Source organism: Episyrphus balteatus, chromosome 1 (genome assembly GCF_945859705.1).
Source record: "Episyrphus balteatus chromosome 1, idEpiBalt1.1, whole genome shotgun sequence".
Taxonomy (NCBI): Eukaryota; Metazoa; Arthropoda; class Insecta; order Diptera; family Syrphidae; genus Episyrphus; species Episyrphus balteatus.
The window spans coordinates 163,185,586-163,208,814 of record NC_079134.1 but is presented as its reverse complement, the minus strand read 5'-3'; the positions used below and the strand labels follow the sequence as shown (position 1 = coordinate 163,208,814).

The window sequence follows — 23,229 nt, the reverse complement described above, 5'->3', positions numbered from 1 at the left end:
TTTCAAATTGTATTTAGTTGGACATTTTACCAACCATAAACATGCAATTAACGTTAAACAGACCATCATCATCATCAAAAATGTTTGAAAATGGCAAAAAAGTTTTGGTTAACGTCTAACGTCGATCGTCGTCTGGGTCTGCGGTAGGCAAATACTCTATACGACTCTAAGAAATGAATACAAAACCCATTTTAGCTGCGAGGTGTGCAATTTAAAAATTTAATAGCTTCTCATATTTTATTACAAAAAAAAAATAAGAAAAATAAAAATTAATTCCATTCGCCGCCGTATTTAGTCATTTTTTGATTTATTTAAAACGACAAAATTTAAATTTATAAAAAAAAAATGACTCATAAAAAACTGGTGAAATTCTAACTCTTCCTAACAGTTGCCAGTTACTATTTATAGTCTCGTCGTCTTTTTTGTATCAAATTACAAATTCAATTTTAAATAAAATTTCTAAAAAAAAAAATAAATACCTAAAAAAAAACTAGACGGAATTTATAATAAAGAAATAGAAAATAAAAAAAATTAAAAAATCGCTGGCTAATGATTAGCCAATATAATTATGGCACCCATTTCATTAAAAAACAATTCAATTAACCATAAACAGCTCTTCACACACAATCTTCTCAATAATATAATAAAGATCCCTCTCCCAAACAACTTCCTAACATGGTATTTTGGATCGATCTTGGGTGCTGATAGCTGATGATCAAATTGATGATGATGATGATGATACCCTCTTCGATTTTTTATTACTTTTCCACCACACAAAATCGATTGTGTGTTTTAAGCTTTAGAGAGCAATAAATTTCCAAACAAATTTGGACTAATTCCATACTATCCTGTCCACATCTTGATAAAATAAACGATCGCAAAGCCCAAAAAAAAAATCCAAATCCCCGCCCAAACAATGTGAATGAGAACTATAAATTTCAAAAAAAAAAAAATTCTCTAAAATGAGTCCCATAATTAAATTCAAATTAATTCGGAAGACCTCATGTTGGACAAAAAAAAATTAACCAAAAAAAATATATAAATTTTGGCTTATCTCTTAAATAAAATAAAAATTTTTTTTATTTATTTTTTTGTTAATTTATGTTAAACACATTAATTTGTGTTTGTTTATTTTATTTAAATTTTTATTTTTTATTTCTTTTTTTAGATTTTTTTTTTTTTTATTTGATTAAGTTTTTTTTTTTTTTGGTTTTTGATTTTAATTAAAACAGTTACCTGATTTTCATAATCCACAGTAAGAAAAGTATCGGCCGGTTACGAAAAGTCAACATTTCTAATTATGACGATGAATTTATTTGGGCGCTTCTGAATAATTCGTCGTCGTCGTCGTCGTCTGCGTTGCCGTTGGTAAATTTGTTGTTGTTATTATCACTGTCGTTGTTGGTTTCGGTGTCAGTTGAAACATTTTTTCAAACAACAATTTCTTCACATTTATTTTGTTTATTCACTAAAAAAATAAATTATTTAAATTTCCATTATTTATGATTTCTTTTTTTTTTTTCTTTAATTTTTAATCGATTTTTTTTTGTTAATTTTTTTTATCGATTTTTAATTTTTAATCGATTTTTTGAATATCTTTTTTTTTTATCTAAAATTTCTTTAAATTTCCATTATTTATGATTTTTTTTTTAAATTTTTTTATCGATTTTTTAATTTTTTTATCGATTTTTAATTTTTAATCGATTTTTAAATATCTTTCTTTTGATCGAAAATTTCTTAAAAAAAAAAAAAAAAATTCTTCCCTAATTGGAATTTGAAAAACTGACAGGTGGACAATTAAGGCCTTTATTATTATTTTTTTTTTTTGTAAAAGCTTTGGGTTTCTAAAACCTTTTTTTCACTTTTTTGTTCCAACAAGTTCACTCCCCTTCCTCAAAAAAATAAATGGATTCTTTAACTTCTTTAAAGGGTCTTTATAGGAGCTTCTGGTTGTGAGCAAGCGCGCGCGCTCGCGTATCACGTTTCCGTGGAGGCCGAAAATTCCTCTCAAAGGTTCAAATAGATTACCATTTGTTCTCTAATGGGACACTCATTATGGGTCTTGAGAAGAATTCCATCTTTTTTTCTTTGAAACTTCTTCCGTATGATAAGGTTCAGGGAAAAATTAAATAAAAGACTAACAAGAGAAGATGAAAAAAACAAAAACACGAAATATCTTTTGGATTCTTCTTTTTTTTTTAATAAAAAATGTGCGATGGAGCAGAAAACGAGATTCCGATCTCTCTAGGGAAACCTTGGCGCAAGGTACACTTCTTCTTCTTCTTCTTTTTTTCTTTTATTTTTTTTTTTGAAACTTCACTTAGATCCGAATCTGATCCGGTGTTTATATTCCTGGCTGCTGGCTCTTATACAACAAAAAAAAAAAAAACGACAAACGAGAGAAGACCAAGACCACTATGCTATTTATGAGAGGTAGTTGCAGGTTACAGTGTCAACATACAATATTTGCCCGTGAGTATCTTGTAGATAGTTTTTTTTTTTTTTTTTCTTTTCAAATTTTTGGTCGAAAAATCGAATATACGAAAGTTAAAATAAAACAAAATAAAGGAAAAACAAAATAAAAGAGAAAGAGAGCAACCTTCCGAGTCGGTAGTCGAATCAGAACTGGACCAAAGATTCAACCGAACGGTGGTAGTTAGTTAGAGTTAGTACTACAAATAAAAATTTATAAAAAAAAAAATTGAACCAAAAAATCTGAGAAACCCGAAAGGTTTACACGAAGCGAAACACTGACTCGCTTGCTGCTGTTTCTGATGCTCTGTGACTGTGATGTGCGGAGAGGTTTGTTGGTGCCTGCCTGCGATGTTGGTGGAGCTTGCATGCAAGCATGAAACTCTCTAGCTAGCTAGCATCAACCTTAGCTTGGTATTTTAGAGAAAAGACTTGAGAGTAGTAGAGTATATTTGGTATTTTGTTGGGGTATGATCATGACGATGATGATGATGAAGAAGGTGGATGTTTTGGTTTGTTTATCGAGAGGTATTGGCTAGTGCAGTGTGAGAGGTCTCAGGTCTCACGATCATAATAGACCTTTTTTTGGTCTCTGTACAGTGGAGTAAAGAAGAATTGGTACGATTTTTAAATTAGAAATAATTCTAAGCTTGGTTTTTTGATTTGATTTGTTTTGATAACAAAGTGATCTTCAAACAAATATCAACCACATTTTAAAATTTTGAAGATGGCTTTTTAAAAAGTTTCAAATTAATTTGATACCTGTTTCAAAAAAGTTTTTTTCGACCATTTCGAAGGCTGATAGTTTTTTCCAGGCACTAAAGGAAAAATCTAATTTGTCCTTAATGTTTGCCGAATGTGTCCCGAACGAAAAAAAAAAGAGGTTGTCTGTAAAGCCGGTTTACGGACGATGATTTTACGTGATAACGTCGTAAGAAAACAGGTTGTATGCTTTTGTTTAAAATGAGTCAATTGAAGCGTTCATTTATTTCAAACAATCATAATTTCCAAGAAAAAGCTAAAAAAATTACGTTTTTTATTTTCTCATTATATTAATTTTTTTTATTTTAAACGCTTACAAAAAAATTATGCCATTTAAAATCCAAGTATTTCTAAAGTATAAAACCATTTTTAAATGTTTACAATGAGCTAAAAGATTATAAAAATTTATTAAAAACAATCATTTCTTATGAAAAAGTGAAAAAATCACTTCCACCAAAAATTCATTTTTTTGATATAACAACCTATAATAAATTTAAAACCTATAATAAAATTAAATTTTATACCACCTGAAAGCTTATTACTTCAGCTCAAAATATATATACATCAATCATGTCTATTAGACATCTACAAAAAGAGCTAGAATTTTTTGAACTCGATCAATTTTCATCAAAAAAAAGCAAAATAAACATATAATTTTATGTTCTCATGCTATTGAATCAATTTTTTTCAACCTATAAAAAATTTTATATCATGTGAAAGCTCATTATTTCACCTTTCATATGACGTTTCAATCTTATTTCTGCGATGATTAGAAAAAAAGTTAGAATTTTTTAAAGCCAACCATGTCAAAATTCCAAACTAAGATTACGGTACTTCCCACACTGGTGGTGTTCATTACCAACAGATCTCTACAGGTGTTTTGAGGCTTTTCGCAAGTTTTTTAATTTAACATTGTGCAGCTTGTAGCGAATGTACAGTTATGTGTGATATACCAAATGAAAGGTTACATCATCTTAATAAAGTTAAATCAAATTTGTATTTGCTTTAGATCAATAGATAGAACGTGTTGAAAAATAGAACTTTACCGTTATCTCAAAACTGTGACTAGAAAATTAAAATTTTCCACAGATATAGTCCTGTCTATTATCTACCTCCAATATAAATTTCATTTATTTATCTGTTGAAGAAAAAAAGAAAAAAATAAAAAACGGTTAAAATCGGTAAAAAAACTTGGGACAAAAAAACTCGTTTTTCCCTTTATTTGGTCAAAAATCATTTTGAAATACCAATTTTTTGTACATGTATGCGCTACAAAAAATTTAAAAAAATTAAAACTCACCCAAAAATACCCCAAAATAAGTAGGTTTTTTCAATACCATTGTCAGTCTTGCAATAAATGTATCTACCTATTGATTAAAAAAAAATTCAACTCTTTACATTGTCGCGTTAAGAAAATAGCCAAGTTTTTGCAATTTTCTTTTACCCCTTTTTACCCTATTAAATGACGGAATTATTAAAAATCCTTTATTTGGATAAAGCTTTAGGTTATTTTGTATCTCTAATAGATTATTTTTAATTTTGAATTGAAATTTTTGCAGCACTGTGAAAGTGCAATAGTGGAACGGGAGAAAATGGCGTCACTTTTTTGTGGTGGCTGCCATGGTTCATCAATTTATAAGACGTTATCACGTCAAAAATTGTCGCTGAAAATAACCAAGTGAATCATTACTTTTCACTCCAACTGTATATTGCCACTTCAATTTAATCTATTTCCCATATAATAACAGAGAGTGCGAGAGAATGGCTCCAATCATTTTCATCCATTGCCATTGGGGAAGAAATCACAGTTACACAAAAATGTGTTATGGTGGGGTCCCGCTCATTCAAAATCAAGTCTCTCTCAGTAGAGTGAGCTCCACTTTTGCTCTGTGGTGCTTCAGGCTGCATGCGCCGTCTGTGATAATCTTTCTCATCGTGCTGCACACTCTCCATTCCAAGTGAATGCGCGAAATGTGCTATTACCAAGATTCAAGTTGGCCTAATCGCGATGACTTTGGCAAACGCAAAAAATGACTTCTCTTTTGATCATCAGCATCGTCAGGCCACAAGCACAAGTGCACCTCGTTTTTCTTCTTGTGTGTTTTTCTGCGCTAACTTTCAAGACCTGCAGCAAGATCTGAAGAATTATAAGTTTTCGAATAAAAGCAAATAAAAAAGAAATTCGAATGAAATAAAATCGAAATCAAATGAATATCGAAACATGAAGACTATCCACATTTCAAGATGTTCCACAGAGGCTGAAATCTCTGCGCTGGGTGTTGGACTTTTTATGCAGAATCATCATCTGCTGCCTCTGCGCGAGTTTACCTTTTGTTGTCGGGAGATCGTTGCTCGTCGACGGACACCATTCCTTTGCTGGCTTGGTTAAAGCCTGAATCTGAAGTAATTTTTATCGAATCTCCATGTATCATGTAGGATTTAGTGTGTGTAATTGAATGGCACCTACATCTTGTTTAAAATAGATACGGAGCTCTGTTTCGATGCGATCAGATGCGATCCCCATCGCGAACCAGCAAGAATATCGAATTGATTTTCTCGCAAGATTTCAGAGGATTTCTTGTCCGATTGAGATAATTGACTGCCCTCGAAGAGATCCTTCTAATGGGAGGCTTTATTTCGTTTACATATGCAGGCTTTGTTTGGTGGGACTTTTTGATCTTGATTTGGAGATATCCAGCTGCATTTATCTTATTCTTGATCTTGATATCTCTCAGAAAGGTGCAAGGGTCATTAATCGTGAAGTTTCGATGTTTCATTGGGTTGCTTTTAAGTTTTGCCCAAGAGTGCCCAAGAGTGCAATTCAAATAATTTCAAGTGTCTGGATGAAGAGTGCGCACACGATTGAGTGGCTGAAATGTTATAGCCGGTCCTCCTCAGTGCGCAGCCGCGCACATCTTTCTTTTTCTTGTAGTATGGTAATTTTTTTCGGTACAAAGCAAATATAACATGATGAAGATGTTAATGTTAAGTAAGGCTTTTGATTTACTAAAATAAATACATGTTTTTTTTTTTTTTGTTGTTGTGTATGGAGGTGTATAGTGGCTTTTGGCTTATAAGAAGATAGCTAGACGGTGGCATCTGGCTGAATTGATGTATGTAGAAGCTGGTGAAGCCCCAAGTAAGGAATGTGCGGAGGTATTTTTTGAAAAAAAAAAAAAAAAAATGTTTTACAATCCAAGATTGGTGATTAATTCGTTTTTTGGGTTCAAGGTCTGTGTTGGCTTAAATTGATGCTTTTAAGCAATTAAGGACATGGGTAGTCATTAAAGTTTATATTGCTAAATTGTGTAAGGTTATTTTAACATGGAGAGAGAGAGGTTAGTATAGCATAATTATACGCCTTTGAGATATAATTTTTATTATTTTGATTTAGTTAATTATTGGGTTAAGGGATATGTTAAAGAAACGAAGAGGATAGGGATCTTTTACAGATGAATACAGTAGCTGGAAGGAAATTTGTAGTAATTGGTAGTAATTTATAGGCCTTAACTCCTAAGTAAATAATGTTTAAGGAAAAAAAAAAAGAACTGCATATTGTAGGTATTGCCAATAAGCCTCTTTTTTATTTCAGCTCTTTCGCATTATTTAATAGTTTAGAGATGTAGTTTTATCAATATTCATATTTATAGACATATAAGTTTGAAATAAGGAAATATAAAATAAAAACCTTAAGCTGCTGCTGCGCACAGTTTAATTTTAATAGAAATTAGGTCATTAATGAGAATAAGCCGATTCTGATCGTTTGGTGTGGGCCTAATTTTACGGTCTCTTATTTACTTATAGAGAATTTTTTTTTTTTTGTTTCAAGTGGTACACAGTTCTAAAAATTATTTAAAGTATCGTAAGTAGCTTTGTGCGCTTGTGCACCATCATATTTATAGCAGTTTAATGCTCTTACATTTAAGATTTAGTTAAAGAAGGTGCTTTCTTCTTCGAGTATATCGTTCATTTATACTTACTTATAAAATAAGAGATTAGAGATAGTAAAATAAGGCGAATATAATGGTACACCTTGCAATGAATGCTAATAGAAAATAGACTATAAATTTTGTAGATATCTTTGTTTGGATATTTCAAACTTACCTCGACAGTGTTAAAAATCTGGTGTCCCCAAGTTCAATTAATTTAAAAAAAAAATGATTTAGCTGGTTTTTATTTATTTATTTATTCAACTACAGACTTAAGTGTCTTAGTTGTTCAAAATAGTAACAAAATTAAAATTATTGCTTTGATAGTATTTATTAAAGTCCATTGCACATAATATTAAGAGGCTCATTGACTCCATAGTTAACTCTGGCTGAAGCCGTATGTATAAAAAAAACGATTTCAGTGATAATTTCACTGTTATACTGATATCATTCGACAATAAGTTAACTTTATGAACCTGAACCTTCCCGTTGGACCTTGAAAATCGGGACTTCCAGAGACGAGGTTCCTGTAAATAGGCTTTTGAGGTTAGTTACAGAATTTTCGAACAAAACAAAATTTTTGGCCTATAAGCATTAATTCCCAAGTTAAATCCTGATTTGACTGGACAATATTCAAATTTGGTAAATTTATTTGAAAAAGAAAAAGATATAATTAATTTTTCAAAGGAAAAAAAACAACATCTTTAAAAAATTTTATATCCAAAAGATTTCGCAATTGAATGGAATTTTCTTAGGTCTTACGCAACAAAAAGAAACGGAAAAGTAGGTATACAGATATTGCTTCCCCATCGTTTATGAAGAACTAAAAAAGATGTCCAAATTATTTCGAAAAAAAAAAAATGGTTCATGAAGTGAATTCCATTGAAGAATATTCGGCCGAATACTGAATTATCGGTATCCTACGCAAAATTTGACATATTATGAACTGCCTTATTCTTAATCTTTTAAATTGCATTCCAAACTTTTCAAAAATCAAAAATTTTTTCATTACCTTTAATGGTTGTAAAATAGGGTATTTTTTCAAATTAAATTCGTCAAAAATACATACATTAACTTTTTGCTCAAAAATCATTTAAAATAGACAGAAAACATAACAAAGTAATTATTAACCAAGTTTTGTTAAAATCCAACCATTTTTGGATTTTATTTTTGCTTTTTTCTCAATAATTTTGAAGTTATATAAAAAAATGATTTATGCAAAAGTTGTAGACATTTTTACTATCTACAACTTTTGTACTTAACTTTTTTCGATAGAAGGTTTAGTGTTGACAGAAATCGTAAAAAATCACGATTTTTGACACCCAACCCACTTTTCCGCCAACCCACCCAATTTCCACCAATTTGTTGGTGGGTAATTTATTTTCCCCTTTCATATACCATTTATCCTAAATTTTTCAAAATTTATTGGCACTGGTCTAAAACTCGAGAATCCTACTTAAAATTTCCTATCTTTGATTGTTTGCTAATATAGAGTTACTTTAAACTAAAAGAACAAGTACACGCGATCCAGTCGTGAATTTAATTAACAAATGCAGGGTTCGGCATAGGTACAGTCAAGGGCGGATCCAGGATTTTTTTCTGGGGGGGCACAAGGGACGGATTGACAAAAAATCAGCAATAACAGTTAGAAATAAAGTAAAGTCTCATAAGACTGACTGACAAGCAGCGAATTTAAACGACGCACAGTGCGGTATTTTGGTTTAATTCTCAAACCTGGCCAAAAACATTTGGGCACATTTTCCACATCAAATTGGTACCAAATGACAAAAAAGTTATTCAGAAGGAAAAATTTTGTTTACCCACTTACATCCCGATTAGCCGGGAGAAAAAAATATTAAAAATCATAAAATGCACGTACAAACCTGTGCTATAACTTTTCTTAATGTTAGTTATTTATTCTTTATTTTATTTTTTGACTCAAGTTGTTTCATTAAATAGTTTTTGAGAAATAAAGTTTTAAAGATGAAATTTAGAAAAAAAATAGTATTTCCGTTTTTTAATTGATTTTTTTTTTGCAATATTATGGACATATTTATACCATTATTTTATGACATGGTAGTTTTTAATCAAATACTACAGATTTCATTCTAATAAATATTAAAGTTTCTAAGAATGAAAAAAAAAACGGAAAATCCCGTTTTTTTTTTTATTTGCATTAAAGTTTTTTTATATCTCAAGAATATTGTGTTCAAATTGTAGATCTATTGGAAAATTGACCAAGTTATGTGTATTTTGATACTTCGCTTACGAACGTTTTAGTCTAGAGTTCAAAATATTAAATCGTTCTTCCCACAACTAATGTTTTCAAAGCCGGTGCCCCTCATAACTTCAAAACTACTGCACCGATTCTTTTGAAATTTAGAACACTATTTCTTTACATATTTTTAAAGGTATCCCTGGAGAAAAATAATAGATAATATAAAAATCTATAAGTAAGAGTCGCTTTTGAGGAGTTTTTTTTCAAGGGGTCTTTATTTTCGGTGGTGCAAAATTGTGCAAACTCTTGAAATGCAAGATTGTTCTACATATCCAGCAGCTCAATAATACATATATAGGTTATGAAATTTTGTGGCGTGTTGCGCTATTTTAAAAACACTAATGTTAAAAAAAAACTTTAACCCCTCCGTTTGAAAAAAAAAGTTGCATATACAATTAAATTTTTTTTTAAGAATACCATTCATACCTTGACCAGGGGGGGGGGGGGGGGGGGAAAGACCATGAAAATTGACCATACCTTGGATACTTACTTATTTACCTACCTAAATTTTTATCTCTATACATCATAAATTGAAGTTTTCAACCCATCATTAGGTACTTGATTTAGCATAATCTGGAAAAGTTGCCATAGATAAATCTATTGGATATCGAATTGAGCCATTTCGAGTGTCAAGGTCAGAAAAGTGAACCAAACCAAGCCGATTTCTCATTAAAATAATTTTTAATCAGGATTAAAAACGTTCTTGCTGCCAGTATAAAAAAGTGTTAATAAACTTAAAAGAAAAAGCATGCATTTTCGTAAAATATCCGTGTGAACAAAATCATCTGTAACATTGTATTTGAGCTTTCCATCATAAAAAAATTAAAACAGCTGGGAAGAAAAACAAACTTCGCAAATGTTTTGTTGTTGAAAAGGTCAACTTCTTGTAAACATGGGCGTAGCTAGAGATTTTGTCTAGGGTGGGCCAGATGATATCGTCCACCTGAACCCATGCATTTTTTTTTTACTTTGCTCCCTACAATGGCAAATTATTCGCCAAGTTCTGTTGTTGTAAATAACTTACATTTTGTCAAAAATAATGGTTGTGTAACTCAATTTTTTTAAAAAAGGTGTTTTTTGATTAATGGTATCGTATTTTGTTAATATCATTCAATATAAAGAGGAATCAACTCCAATTACGCAATATATCTTTGATAGTTACTGTTTTTTGTTTTTATATTGTGTGGTGTTAGGTATATGGAATTCCTTTTTTTAAAAGCTTGTTATCTCGAAATGCAATTGGATGGAGTTACAGCACTTTTATTTTGATGGACACACATGTTGAATTCATTCAAAATATATGACAGCGATTGGCTTTAAAAACTGACCTTACCAAGCTGTCAATTTTATTTTATTTGCTTTTTATTTTTTACTTGAAAACCTAAGCCGAAATGTAGGAAATTAAATTTTGGGCATTGGGTTAAGTTAAGAAATTTGAATGTCTGGTTAGTAAAAAAATTATCTTTGGCTTAATTTACCTGTGTGAATTTGAATAAATTTTTAACGTAGATATATTTTTTTTTTCTGCAAAACAAAAGAATTAATGATGTCAAATTAATTTATAAATATTAACATAAGCTTCCAACACACATTTTCCTGTGAATTTTTTTTTTGTGTTGCCATTGGGCACGTTCAGGAAATGTTCAAGTTCAGGAAATATTAGGGACTAAATATTTAGGCAACGTCATTTTCTGAACGGAAATTTGAGTAAATTGACTAAATTAGTTTGGATATCATGTTATTGTCAAATTTCGAAATTTAATTAAGGCCACATGGGGCAAACACCGAATTTAACTTTACTTTAATAAATAAATAATATTAATTATAACCGATACTACACTTTTAACGCGTTTTTCACACGAATAAATTCAATTTTGCTAACGAAATTCTGTAATTTAAAACAATCAGCTGTCATGTTGACAAAAAAAACTTTCCTAGATTTTTAGGTAAAATTTTCTTGCCTAATTTTCCAGTCAGCTTTCCAACAAAATTACCTAAATTGGAAGAATTTTTTTTGACAGCTGACCAATCAGAGGCCGAGAAATTACCTAAATATTTAGTCCCTAACGTTTCTGAACCTGCCCAATATTAGGGACTAGATATTTAGGCAACGTCATTTTCTGAACGGAAATTTGAGCAAATTGACTAAATTAGTTTGGATTAGATGCTATTGTCAAATTTCGAAATTTATTTAAGAATTTTACCGGTCGCATGGGTAAGACACCAAATTTCACTTAACTGTAATGAATAAATAAAATTAATTATAACCGATAATGCACTTTTTAGTTGTTTTTCGCACAAATAAATTTAATTTTGCTAAATTAATTCTTTAATTAAAAACAATCTGCTGTCATGTTGACAAAAAAAACTTTCCTAAATGTTTAGGGAACATTTTCTTGCCTAACTTTCCAGTCAGCTTTCCAACAAAATTACCTAAATTGGAATGATTTTTTTTGACAGCTGACCAATCAGAGACCGAGAAATTACCTAAATATTTAGTCCCTAACGTTTCTGAACCTGCCCATTCACTAACAATTTTTTTCATCATCAATAAAATAAAATATGTATATTGAAAAATATTAATTTTCCCTAATACACACTCATAATGTTTATTTTGACAACTGAAATTATCTTTTCACCTCAAAAGTGTCAAAAATGTATTCTCGTCTAAATATTTTACCCGATTCACACACGGCCTAAATATCAAAATAAAGTCTTGTGCCAAAATTTTAAGTTGAAAAAGCTAATTATTGAATCCGGCCTTTGAGGGCCAGTTGTACAAATATTAAATCCATGGTTCAGCAACTCTTATCTTCTGAATTCGGTGGTAAATTTGACTTTTAGCACTGGTTCTAGGTCCATATAGGTTGAAATAGCTAGATCCATTCTTTAAATAAAGTTGATCCACTGCTCATCCGCCGAAATCGACGAGTTAAATTCCTGATCCGAAGCTGAACCACGTTTGTACAACTGGCCCTGAGTCTGCTCATATAAACGAGGTATGTACTTATACTATAGCAAACAACCTTATAATTCTCAGCAAGCGATATTATGCAAAAAAAAAAAAAACTGTCAGTGGGAGCTAATACCAGACTAAAGCCAGAACTATAATTGTCGGATGAACATAAAACGGACGGCAACAGTGCTCGCAACCACACTCGACGGATGAAAACTTATCAAAAAGACAAAGAAAACAACAACAAAAATGTGAATTTGACATAAGCTTCCGACTGCTTCCTCCAATTATAGTTCTGGCTTAAAAGTTCCATAGTACTGTCAATTTTTCTAGAGTGGGCCATGGATTTTCTAGGGTGGGCCTGGCCCACCCAGGACCCCCCCTTCCTACGCGCATGCTTGTAAAGGTGTGAAAAACAATTTTAAACTATATGTTTTTATAAATAATTCATCATTTCAGTACAGAACTTTTTCAGGTTAGGTATATATATTTTTAATTTTTTTGCTAAACAGCAACACAAAAATTCAAAATTATTACTTAATATAAAAAAGTGCCATAATTTTATATTTATTGTAGTAAAAGTGATAAAAGGTAGTTCGAAAATTTTAAGAGGTACCTAACAGGGATCGGACTTTACTTCGATCGAAGTAGATTTACTTCGATTTTGGGAAAAAATTAAAATCTACTTCCCTACTTCTCTTTTTCAGTAAATACTTCTATTTCTTGCTTGAAAAATATTTTGCAAACAATAAATTATGAGAAATTAAAGAAAGGGATTTAACTTCAATTTTGAAGCTGGTCGAGGCATTAAGAAATAAAACTTCACTGAAATCTAGAAAGATAAGTGAAGTTCAATTATTTTGCGAATTCAAGATATAAATAAAATGTATCAAAGTATATTTGACTGATTTTGAAGAATTCCTGATCAAAAATTTGTTAGATTATGCTGAACTAACCGTTTTACCCCACATCACTGTTGCAACCAAAAGATAAGAAACAGTGTTGACAGAATATTTTAAAGGCAAGGAGCCGATTTTGAAAAATCTTGGAGATAAAAATAGCCGCTTTCAAAAATGGTCCAAAAAAACGCAAACAATTTTTGTGGCATGAGATTTAAAATTTTTTTTTTTAATTTTCAAAAAATTTTTGCTTATCAGACTTCAAGAATAATTTTTTTTAAATTTTTTTTATATTTTCTGGTTTTCATGCTCGTTTCCGGGCGTAAAATTAAATTTTAAATGAAAAATGTATGCAAATTGGTTGTCTGTTCACATTTTTGGTGAATTTTTGCTGTAAAATGCTTTGATTTTAAAGGAGCCTTAAATCGCAAAGTTCAAAATTAAAAGAGCCGAAATCCTATAAATCGAAAATCAAAATTTTTAAGAGCGAGTTAAAAGTTCAAGGAGCCTGTTTGGCAATAAATAGCCAGCGCCGCCAACACTGATAAGAAAGGTTTTTCGGAAAAGAACATTATAAAAAAAGTTAAGACAAATAATTTTGATGAAAAATAAATTTTTTTAAAATAAATTTTTGTAAATAAATGTTCTAAAAGTTTAATTTTTAAATCTACTTCCGAAATTTTGGATCTACTTCACTTTTTTTTTCAAAATAGCTTCGAAATTTTGAAACTGAAGTCCGAACCCTGGTACCTAATTGTCAGTTGTTGGTATATTTCTAATTTGAATTCCGCGATTTGACCCTAACCCTAAAAATGGAATACTAGATTGATTCTTTAATTGCACTTAAGTTTTGATTTGCCAAAGATAAGAAACAATTTAAATTTAAACAAAAACGTGGCGCTGGCATAGCACCCAATATTCCATCTGATTGACATCTTTATCGCAGTGGAGAAAAAAAGTTCACCAAGAGGTCAAGTTATTCATAAATCCGAAAATTCCTTTGTTATCACAAAACAAAAGCTGCATAACAATCAAGTTTTCAATTAGCTTATCTTGATCAACTGTCTATCCTCCAATAGACCCCCCCCTATTCTATATAAGCAAAGTCCGAGAGTATAGATATGTGTTCCTTATTTCACACCCTAGCCAGCCCCAATGTCCATTAATTTCCCTTCAAATCAACATCAACCATCAGCGCATGTTTTGTCAAGATTGTTGTTTTTTTTTTTTTAGCAAATGTATGTTTCATGTACCTTTCGAGACTTTACAACAATTAGCTTAAGATATGCGCATAAAGTATAGTGAGAAGTGATAATGATTTAATTAGTGGATAAGCGAAAATTGATGAATGCACTACTGCTCGCGAGGTGGAGCAAACAATAAATCACGCCGCCACCGATTTGAGAGATTGCTTGCATACGTTTCTCCATTCAGATGAGAATAACAACAACAACAACAACTAAACTGACGCCCTCACCCACTCCCTAATAAAAAAAAAAGCTTGAATCTCATCGTGATCTGTAAATGGATCCCACACGCTGATAAGACTGCATCAAAGGTGCTTGTGTGGTGGCTTATGGCTTATTGCCCCTTGTGGTGACAATGATGAACCTGATTGGAGTGCGCATCAGCTTCAACATCAACACAACCATCATCTTCCTCGGCAGCAGCAACAGCGGCAGAAGCGGTCCATAAATTATTATTTACTCGTACATCAGGCCGGCTTAAATTTGCCAGTAAAATTAATTCGCTATGGCCTTTTGGTTGGCACCTGATATCAGCGAGTGCGCGCGCGCGCGCGCGCGCTCTCACATCCACGTTGGCGTAGGCCCCCAGCAGGGCGCAGAAACACAGGGACGGGAAGAGCCGCAGAAGTTGGAATGTGTTCATCGGATATGCAAATAAGCCCGTAGGAGACATGGCACTTGCTTGTAGCTTTGGTTGATGCTGAAGGTGATTCCGCTCTGGTCTTCACCAGAGAGCGCCCGGCTCGCAGCATTGTAGTACAAAGTGTAAGGCCCCTGGCCCCGGGCTTTACAGGGCCTTACGCAACTTTCTCATGCGGCGGCAAAGATTTATCTCGGAGTCGACTAATTGATCACGGCTCACGGCTGTCGTGTTATTTGGTGTGTAATCGAACCCACGACCGATAGTAGCCCGGCTCGGCACTTCAGCCTCCAGCCTTAGCTTCAGCGTCAAATTGATCAGTGATAGTGGGAGGGGTGAAGGAGAACCCACTTTGATATTTTCCACAAAATTTATTTGCATTCCGATAAAATCGGTGCTGGTGCGCTGTGGACGTGTTTACATTAAATAGTTGCGTGTTGTTGGTGTTTTTGTTTGGGGACAATAATCTGACGTTTAGTTTCAAGATGGTTTTTTCATGTAACAGAAATCCAACAGCAGCCAGCAGCAGTTGCCAGTGGCAGCAGCAGCAGCTACAAAAAAAACGGAAAAGGTCATCTTGCTCAGACGCAATGTTATCGAATCTGGAGTTGGGAAACCGCACGTTAATTGGTGTTCATGTTGAATATTTATTTTGTATTTTTTGTTTTAATTTTGTGTTGTTGTGGTAGGTAGGTATAAGACTCTCATAGTGAGATTGAGAGATCAATTTTAGCGAAATAAAAATTCATTAGCGGAATAAAATTCAATCCAAAGTTGGACATACTTGAAATTTTATCTTTTTTTTTTTATTGGATGAGCAAAAAGGAGGAGCTTGATTTAGTGGTCGATGATGGCTATGATGACAGTTGGTATTGGATTTTTGTGATTCATGATGTTTGTAGTTTTTTTTTGCCTTTCACTTTGGTTCATTAATCAGGTGTTCAAACTAAAAATAGCATAAATGCTAAGCAGATGAATTTCGTGTTCTTCAGTTATTTTAGTGGATTCAATTAAGTGAAATAGAAACCGCATTTTACAAAGCAAATAAGATTTAAGTGCGTGAGTCAATAACTGGTAAAGTGTAGGTGGAAGGAATTTTGTGTTATACAAACCACAAGTTCCTAAATCAAAGATTGACCTTCAAAGCTATAGGGTTAATTTATGCAAAAATTAATTCTTTTTCAGAATTTCTCATGTTTAGTTAAAAGAAAACAATTGCAAACCTACTTAATTATTTTTTTCCAATTAAATTAAATGTTTCATGGGCTAGTCCACCTAAATGGAGACATTGTTGATTCTAGGCATAAAACCACCACCTCTTTAATTTAATTTTTCTTCATAATTGAACCGTTTATTTGCAAAACATGATAAGTCCACTTTTTTTCAAAATTCGTTTTTTTGACTAAATTTGTACTCCAGGGATAACCACGCCTGTCTTTAAAATATGAAGTATCTACTCCATTTATATCCGATTTTACAGCTACGCGAAATATTTTTTTAGTATCAAAAATAGAATAACTCCCGGACTTATCATCTTTTGAAAATAAACAACAGCTTCTTTTTGTGTAAATGGTATATTAGATTAATGGCTGAAAATCTTAAGTTTAAAGCTACTTTAAAGTTAAATAATTAGTCCGGACATTGTATTTTATTCTCAAATACAATTGTTTGATAGACTGGGGCTAAAAGCAAAATTGCATATCCATTTAAAAACTAATTTCACATCCGTTTATTTTCAAAGTATGATAAGTCCAAAAGCGTTTTTATTTTTTATCTTTTGAGCTATCGCTCCAAAAATTAAAAACGAAACGGTATTTTGTAGCTAGGCAAGAGTTCTACAGAATATATTTTTTATAAATTTTTCTACGCATATCAAAAGAAAATAGAACGTTTTTTTCTTCTCCTGAAAAATTTAAAATCATGGACTTATCATGTTTTGCAAATAAATGATTCAATTGTACTGGAACATGGCTGCAGGTGAAATTAATCTAGACTATAGATTCTTCTCAATTTATGACTCTTACAATATATCTAACAGTGTTTTAGGATTTTTGCCACCGATGGCTTTTATTTAAACTTTTATGAAGAAAAAAAAGTTTCACTAATTTTTACTTGCCGTCTGTGCGTCTGTGCGTCTGTCCGTCTGTGCGTCCATCTGTACATCGAGCTAGGGCCTAAACGGATGGATGGATTCGCTTGAAACTTGGTACAGATGATTTTTACGTAATTCCCTAGACCCTTTTTTTTTATTTTTTTAATATCTCCATTTTAACGCATACCTCCCATATAACGTTTTCGAGGTATTGCAAATTTCTCGAAAACGGCTCTAACGATTTCGATCAAATTTGGTGTGCGGAATACTCTTATTGATTCCAACAAAACTGCGTTGCCGTTTTTCAAAAATTGACATATTTTTTAAGTTTATATATTTCATCAAAGCATTAGTTAATTTTATTCAAAATTTAGAGACATAATTTTGAAGTGTCAAAAATAAAAAAAAAATTTTAAAAAGTTTTTGAAAATAAATTTTTTTTAAAAGTTTTTGAAAAAAAAATTTTAATTTTAATTTTTACTTGCTCTATAGGGCAAGTATTGGTTTCGTGTAGAAAAAAAAAATCGAGGTTTTAATCAAAACCAACATTACGATGATGGAGAAGATCAAAAAAGTGGTTTTCGTCATGCCGTCCGTCGGTCTGTGCGTCTGTGCGTCTGTGCGTCCATCTGTACATCGAGCTAGGGCCTAAACGGATGGATGGATTCGCTTGAAACTTGGTACAGATGATTTTTACGTAATTCCCTAGACCCTTTTTTTTTATTTTTTTAATATCTCCATTTTAACGCATACCTCCCATATAACGTTTTCGAGGTATTGCAAATTTCTCGAAAACGGCTCTAACGATTTCGATCAAATTTGGTGTGCGGAATACTCTTATTGATTCCAACAAAACTGCGTTGCCGTTTTTCAAAAATTGACATATTTTTTAAGTTTATATATTTCATCAAAGCATTAGTTAATTTTATTCAAAATTTAGAGACATAATTTTGAAGTGTCAAAAATAAAAAAAAAATTTTAAAAAGTTTTTGAAAATAAATTTTTTTTAAAAGTTTTTGAAAAAAAAATTTTAATTTTAATTTTTACTTGCTCTATAGGGCAAGTATTGGTTTCGTGTAGAAAAAAAAAATCGAGGTTTTAATCAAAACCAACATTACGATGATGGAGAAGATCAAAAAAGTGGTTTTCGTCATGCCGTCCGTCGGTCTGTGCGTCTGTGCGTCTGTGCGTCCATCTGTACATCGAGCTAGGGCCTAAACGGATGGATGGATTCGCTTGAAACTTGGTACAGATGATTTTTACGTAATTCCCTAGACCCGTTTTTTTTATTTTTTTAATATCTCCATTTTAACGCATACCTCCCATATAACGTTTTCGAGGTATTGCAAATTTCTCGAAAACGGCTCTAACGATTTCGATCAAATTTGGTGTGCGGAATACTCTTATTGATTCCAACAAAACTGCGTTTTTAGTTTTTCTCAAAAAATGCGGAGAACGGAAATATGGCGTTGCCGTTTTTCAAAAATTGACATATTTTTTAAGTTTATATATTTCATCAAAGCATTAGTTAATTTTATTCAAAATTTAGAGACATAATTTTGAAGTGTCAAAAATAAAAAAAAATTTTTAAAAAGTTTTTGAAAATAATTTTTTTTAAGTTTTTGAAAAAAAAATTTTAATTTTAATTTTTTTAACTTGCAATTTTTTTTGATTTTTTTTTCTCGACACTAAAGAAAATCTTAAATTTCCAATAGCTATTTAAGATAACGATACTTTGAACTACAAGAGCAAGTACGTGCGACCCTAGTCGTGCATTTTATTTTTCCTCTGCATGAAAATATCTTCTGATGAAGATGCAACAATAGAAGATGTAATCTTTTACAATGAATGACTAATGTAATATTTACATTATTTAAAAAAAAAACTAATTTTAATTTCTCTTAGGAATAAAACACAAGAATCTGAAAAACAAAGAATTTTTAGTTTAAAATGATTTTCATTGCGTTGAAATTCGGTCAAAATTAGCACAAATTAGGACTTATTATAATTTTCTCCCACATCTGCAACTAATGTTCTACCATTGGCAAGTTTTTCTATCGATTCTTGGAGTAGCGTATTTATTTCTTTCATACTAACTCAGAAAAAAAAAAACACGAAAATTTTAGAAGCTTTACTTAGCCTTATAAAGAAAAATGTTTCGCAAAATATCATATAAAAAAACACTAGATACAATCAAAGGTTTAAACAGCAATAAAATGACAAATGGACTTTTCTCTTACTGATGGTTTGTATAAAAAAAGTTATTTAGAAATAACCAAAAATTAATGTTCTTATCTCGTAGTCTGTTAATTGGGTTAAATATTTAGCCAAAGACAAATTTTTGACATCCAAATATGTGTTGAATATTAAATTAATACATTTTTGACGTTTTGACGGCTTGAAAGTTTCCTTAAGCTGCAAAAAAAAGATTTAATGGTGTTAAAAACATATTAGCAATTCCTTACATTTTCAAACTCCCAAAACGCATTGTGCTTTGAACATCAGGATATATCTTTAACAGCTGAAATTTTATGTTCACCTTTATAGTGTCTATATCCTTTCCTAAATATTCAACTCAATTCACACGCGACCTCAATATCGAATTCAGGTTGAAATCTTACACCTCAAGGAATTTGTTTCATTAAATTTCAATGTAAAATAAATTGTACCTTTGTATATCACGTATGAATTTGAAAAATGGAATTTTTAACCCCTAGTTCCGAATTTTAGCCATATATTTCAAAAAATTTGTTTCCTTTACACCAGTTTAAGATTCAAATATAGAAAGTACAAAAATAATCCGTTTTCGTCAAATGAAAGTTTCAAATATCTAGGATTGTTCATATAGTCAGCCTAGTTTGCTGTGTTGACGCAAGCCTTAACAGGTCAATGGGGTGGTGGTTACAACTTAAAGGCTTAACTACATACACATACTACATACATTTTTGAAAAAGTAAAAAAGTTGAAATATTTTTTTTCTGCTTAGCGAAATTTTTTTGTGAAAAAGAGTACACGATTTGTTTTTTAGACCAAAAAATAAGCTTTCTGCATCAATTGTTTTAATTTTCTAGCCCGAAAAACTATACAAAAATGCGTTTGAAAATGTTCACTTTTGTACTTTTTCACTTTTTGAGCCAATGTAGTTAAGGCTTAAGAATGACATTCCCAAGAAAAAACAAATGATGAATATTTTTTGTGTTTATGATGTATTATTTTAAAAGTGAACTCTTAGCAAAAACAAATTGTTTAAAAAGAAGAGGCACTCAATTTATGCTTATCCGCTTTTGTCTATACAACTTATTATAACAAAATACTTTTTTCAGATATTTTTTTTTGTTCAAAGCTTTTTGAAACTTAACCGCGACAAAATTGAAATAGACTTAAATGGAGATTTTCGATTTATCACTAAAATATAAAATCAATCCATCAAGTTTTGCATACAAATATGTTGTACATTGTACTATGTATACTGTACAAGTATGTGGGTCGTATCTATTTGTTCAAATTCTCATCATATGAATTTCTAAACAAAATTTCGGGGGGGTTTTATGACCAAAACTAACGGTACCTACCATATAACGGAAATAGGAAAGCTAATTTTTTTTCAAAAACGGCTCTAACGATTTTGATTAAAATTTTTGTGTGTAGTATTACACATAAGAGCCAACTTTTGAAATAAAAAAAATATTTTTTGTACCGTTATTAACGGTGCCTGTGATAGAACGTTTTTTTTGGTTTCTGAATATCTTGTACAAAATTAGCCCGATTTCAACGAAAATTTCTATGTAAAAGCGTTTGGATTAAGCTAATATTAAAATTTTATAAAATTTTCAAAAAACGCATTTTTGGATTTTTAAAAAATATTTCAATTTTTTGAAAACGGGTTGGTGAAAAATTTTGAAATTTGGTTTTTATGTGTAAATTATTTATTTCTTAAAAATGGCATACCAACTTTTTTTGAAAAATGTTAGAAATTTTTTAAATATAAAAAATTATTTTTTTGAAAACCGGCTTTAACGATTTTCGAAATTTGTTTTTCTAAAAATACCTTTTTATACAAGTAAAAAAATATCATACTTGTTTTTTTTGTAAAACATCATTTAAGACGGCGTTTAATTAATTATAAAATCCGATTTTATTTTTTTACACTACTTATGAAATTTCTTGAAAATATCAAATTTAAAATTTTTCCTAATTTTCTTGGATAAAAAGCTTTAACATTCGAGTTACTTTTAGCATAAGAGCAAGTACGTGCGACCACAGTCGTGCATTTTTTTTTTTTTTTTTTTTTTTTTTTTTTGAAAATCGATATAATTTTTAATTTTCAAAGATTTATCAAAAAAATATGAAATGAAATTGTTAAAAATTATTTTTTGGCACATAAGAAGTCAAAAAAAAATTCATGGGTCCATTTTCAAGAAATTCTATTTTCAAAAAAATGCAATATTTAAAAAAAAATTTTTTTTGAATTTTTTGATCATTTGGCAGATACCTTTAATTTTGACCCTGAAAATAACATTTCAAAATTTCCTCTCTAAAGAAGCACCTAAAACTCTTAACTACCAGGTCTAAGATAATATTTTTCAATAAAATTCAAACTTTTCTTAAATCCTGAAAATAATTTCTTTTTTTAATTACTTTTTAATTAACATTAAAGTTATAAAAAGCTTAAGAACAAAAAATTAAAAACGGTTCTATGGGAGGGGTGCCTTTAATGATGTGGATTTTGAAGTTATAGGTACTTCTTTTGCGGCGTTGGGGTATGAAAATTTACTTTTTGAAAAGAAATGTCAAAAGGATTAGCAAGTAGCACCATCTAGTGTTCATAATTGTAAAACAGTTTTTTTTTATGGTAAGTGAATTTCTGTGAGAAAGAAGTATTACTTTAATGGCGTGTACATGGTGAACACACACTATTTTATTTAATATAGAATAGGACTATTCAAGTTTCAAAAAGTAACAAATTAATTGTTTTATAAAAATAATTATTGCCATTTTCAAGAACATTGCTATAAAATGGAAATTTTCAAAAGCTTTATCGTTTAAAACACAAAAAACTTTTGACAACAAAAATCTCTAATCGCGGTTCTATGATTGTATTCCAGTTAAAACAACAACGAATTCGATATATTTTGTGAACAAAACAACTAAGAACATTTGCTGATACAATAAAAATAAAATTCAAGAGTTTTACAAAAATTTAAATATTATGTAAAAAAAAAAAAAAAAAAAAAAAATTGGGAACATTTTAGTGAGTTCAATATCATACTCTTTACATATCGTCTGAATAAAATTAACGTAAGATAGCTATAACAGAAGAATAACCAAAAAAACATTTCAAAAAACGCCAACGCTATATTTATGTTTTCTGAACTGTTTGATAATTTATAAAAACGCAGTTTTAATAAAATTATTTTGAAGACTAAACACATCAAATTTAATCGAAACATTCAATAAAAGCGCATCATTAACTGAAACAAACAAATGAATTTTTTTTTTTTTTTTTTTCAATTTAAACCAATTCCATATCACCCTATAAAACTAATAATTCCAATAGATATCTAAGATTTATTTGCATATAATTATAAACAACGACGGCGTCATCGTTGCATCAACATCAACAATATTCAATCGTTCGTATATTCCTATCTATTGTTTATACCGTCCTAACCTACTAATATTACATTCCTACCCACCCTCCATTTCGATCGTGTATATGTACTCCGCCCCATTTCCATTTAGCTGTCAATTTTCCATCCATTTACAACTATAACAAATTTATTGGTTTATTCTCTTTTTTGATTCCGAGTACACTATCCAACCAGGGCAGCGCGAATGGAGACGACAAAATAAAAATAATAAAAATTAAAAAAAACCTATCAATATGAATATGAAACAAAAAAAAAATAAAATAATAAAAGCACATAATAAAAATTATTTATTAGACAAGTTGA

The 23,229-nt window shown here is 30.7% G+C and overlaps 1 protein-coding gene across 5 annotated transcripts in view; it reads right to left on the bottom strand.

Moving 5' to 3' along the window:
* Positions 1-23,229, bottom strand: part of LOC129919873 (protein Wnt-2) — a 64,711-nt gene that overhangs the window by 25,496 nt on the left and 15,986 nt on the right. The window contains exons 1-2 of one of the 5 annotated variants that reach the window (XM_056001002.1): positions 2,756-2,780; positions 1,237-1,468 (exon numbers count right to left, since the gene is read on the bottom strand). In XM_056001002.1, coding sequence (XP_055856977.1) covers positions 1,237-1,292 — 56 coding nt within the window. In that variant the 5' untranslated portion in view covers positions 1,293-1,468; positions 2,756-2,780. Of the gene's footprint in view, positions 1-1,236; positions 1,469-2,028; positions 2,304-2,461; positions 2,713-2,755; positions 2,781-23,229 lie in introns of those variants that run through there. The other 4 variants (XM_056000979.1, XM_056000986.1, XM_056000973.1 and 1 more) reach the window with 4 other exon arrangements.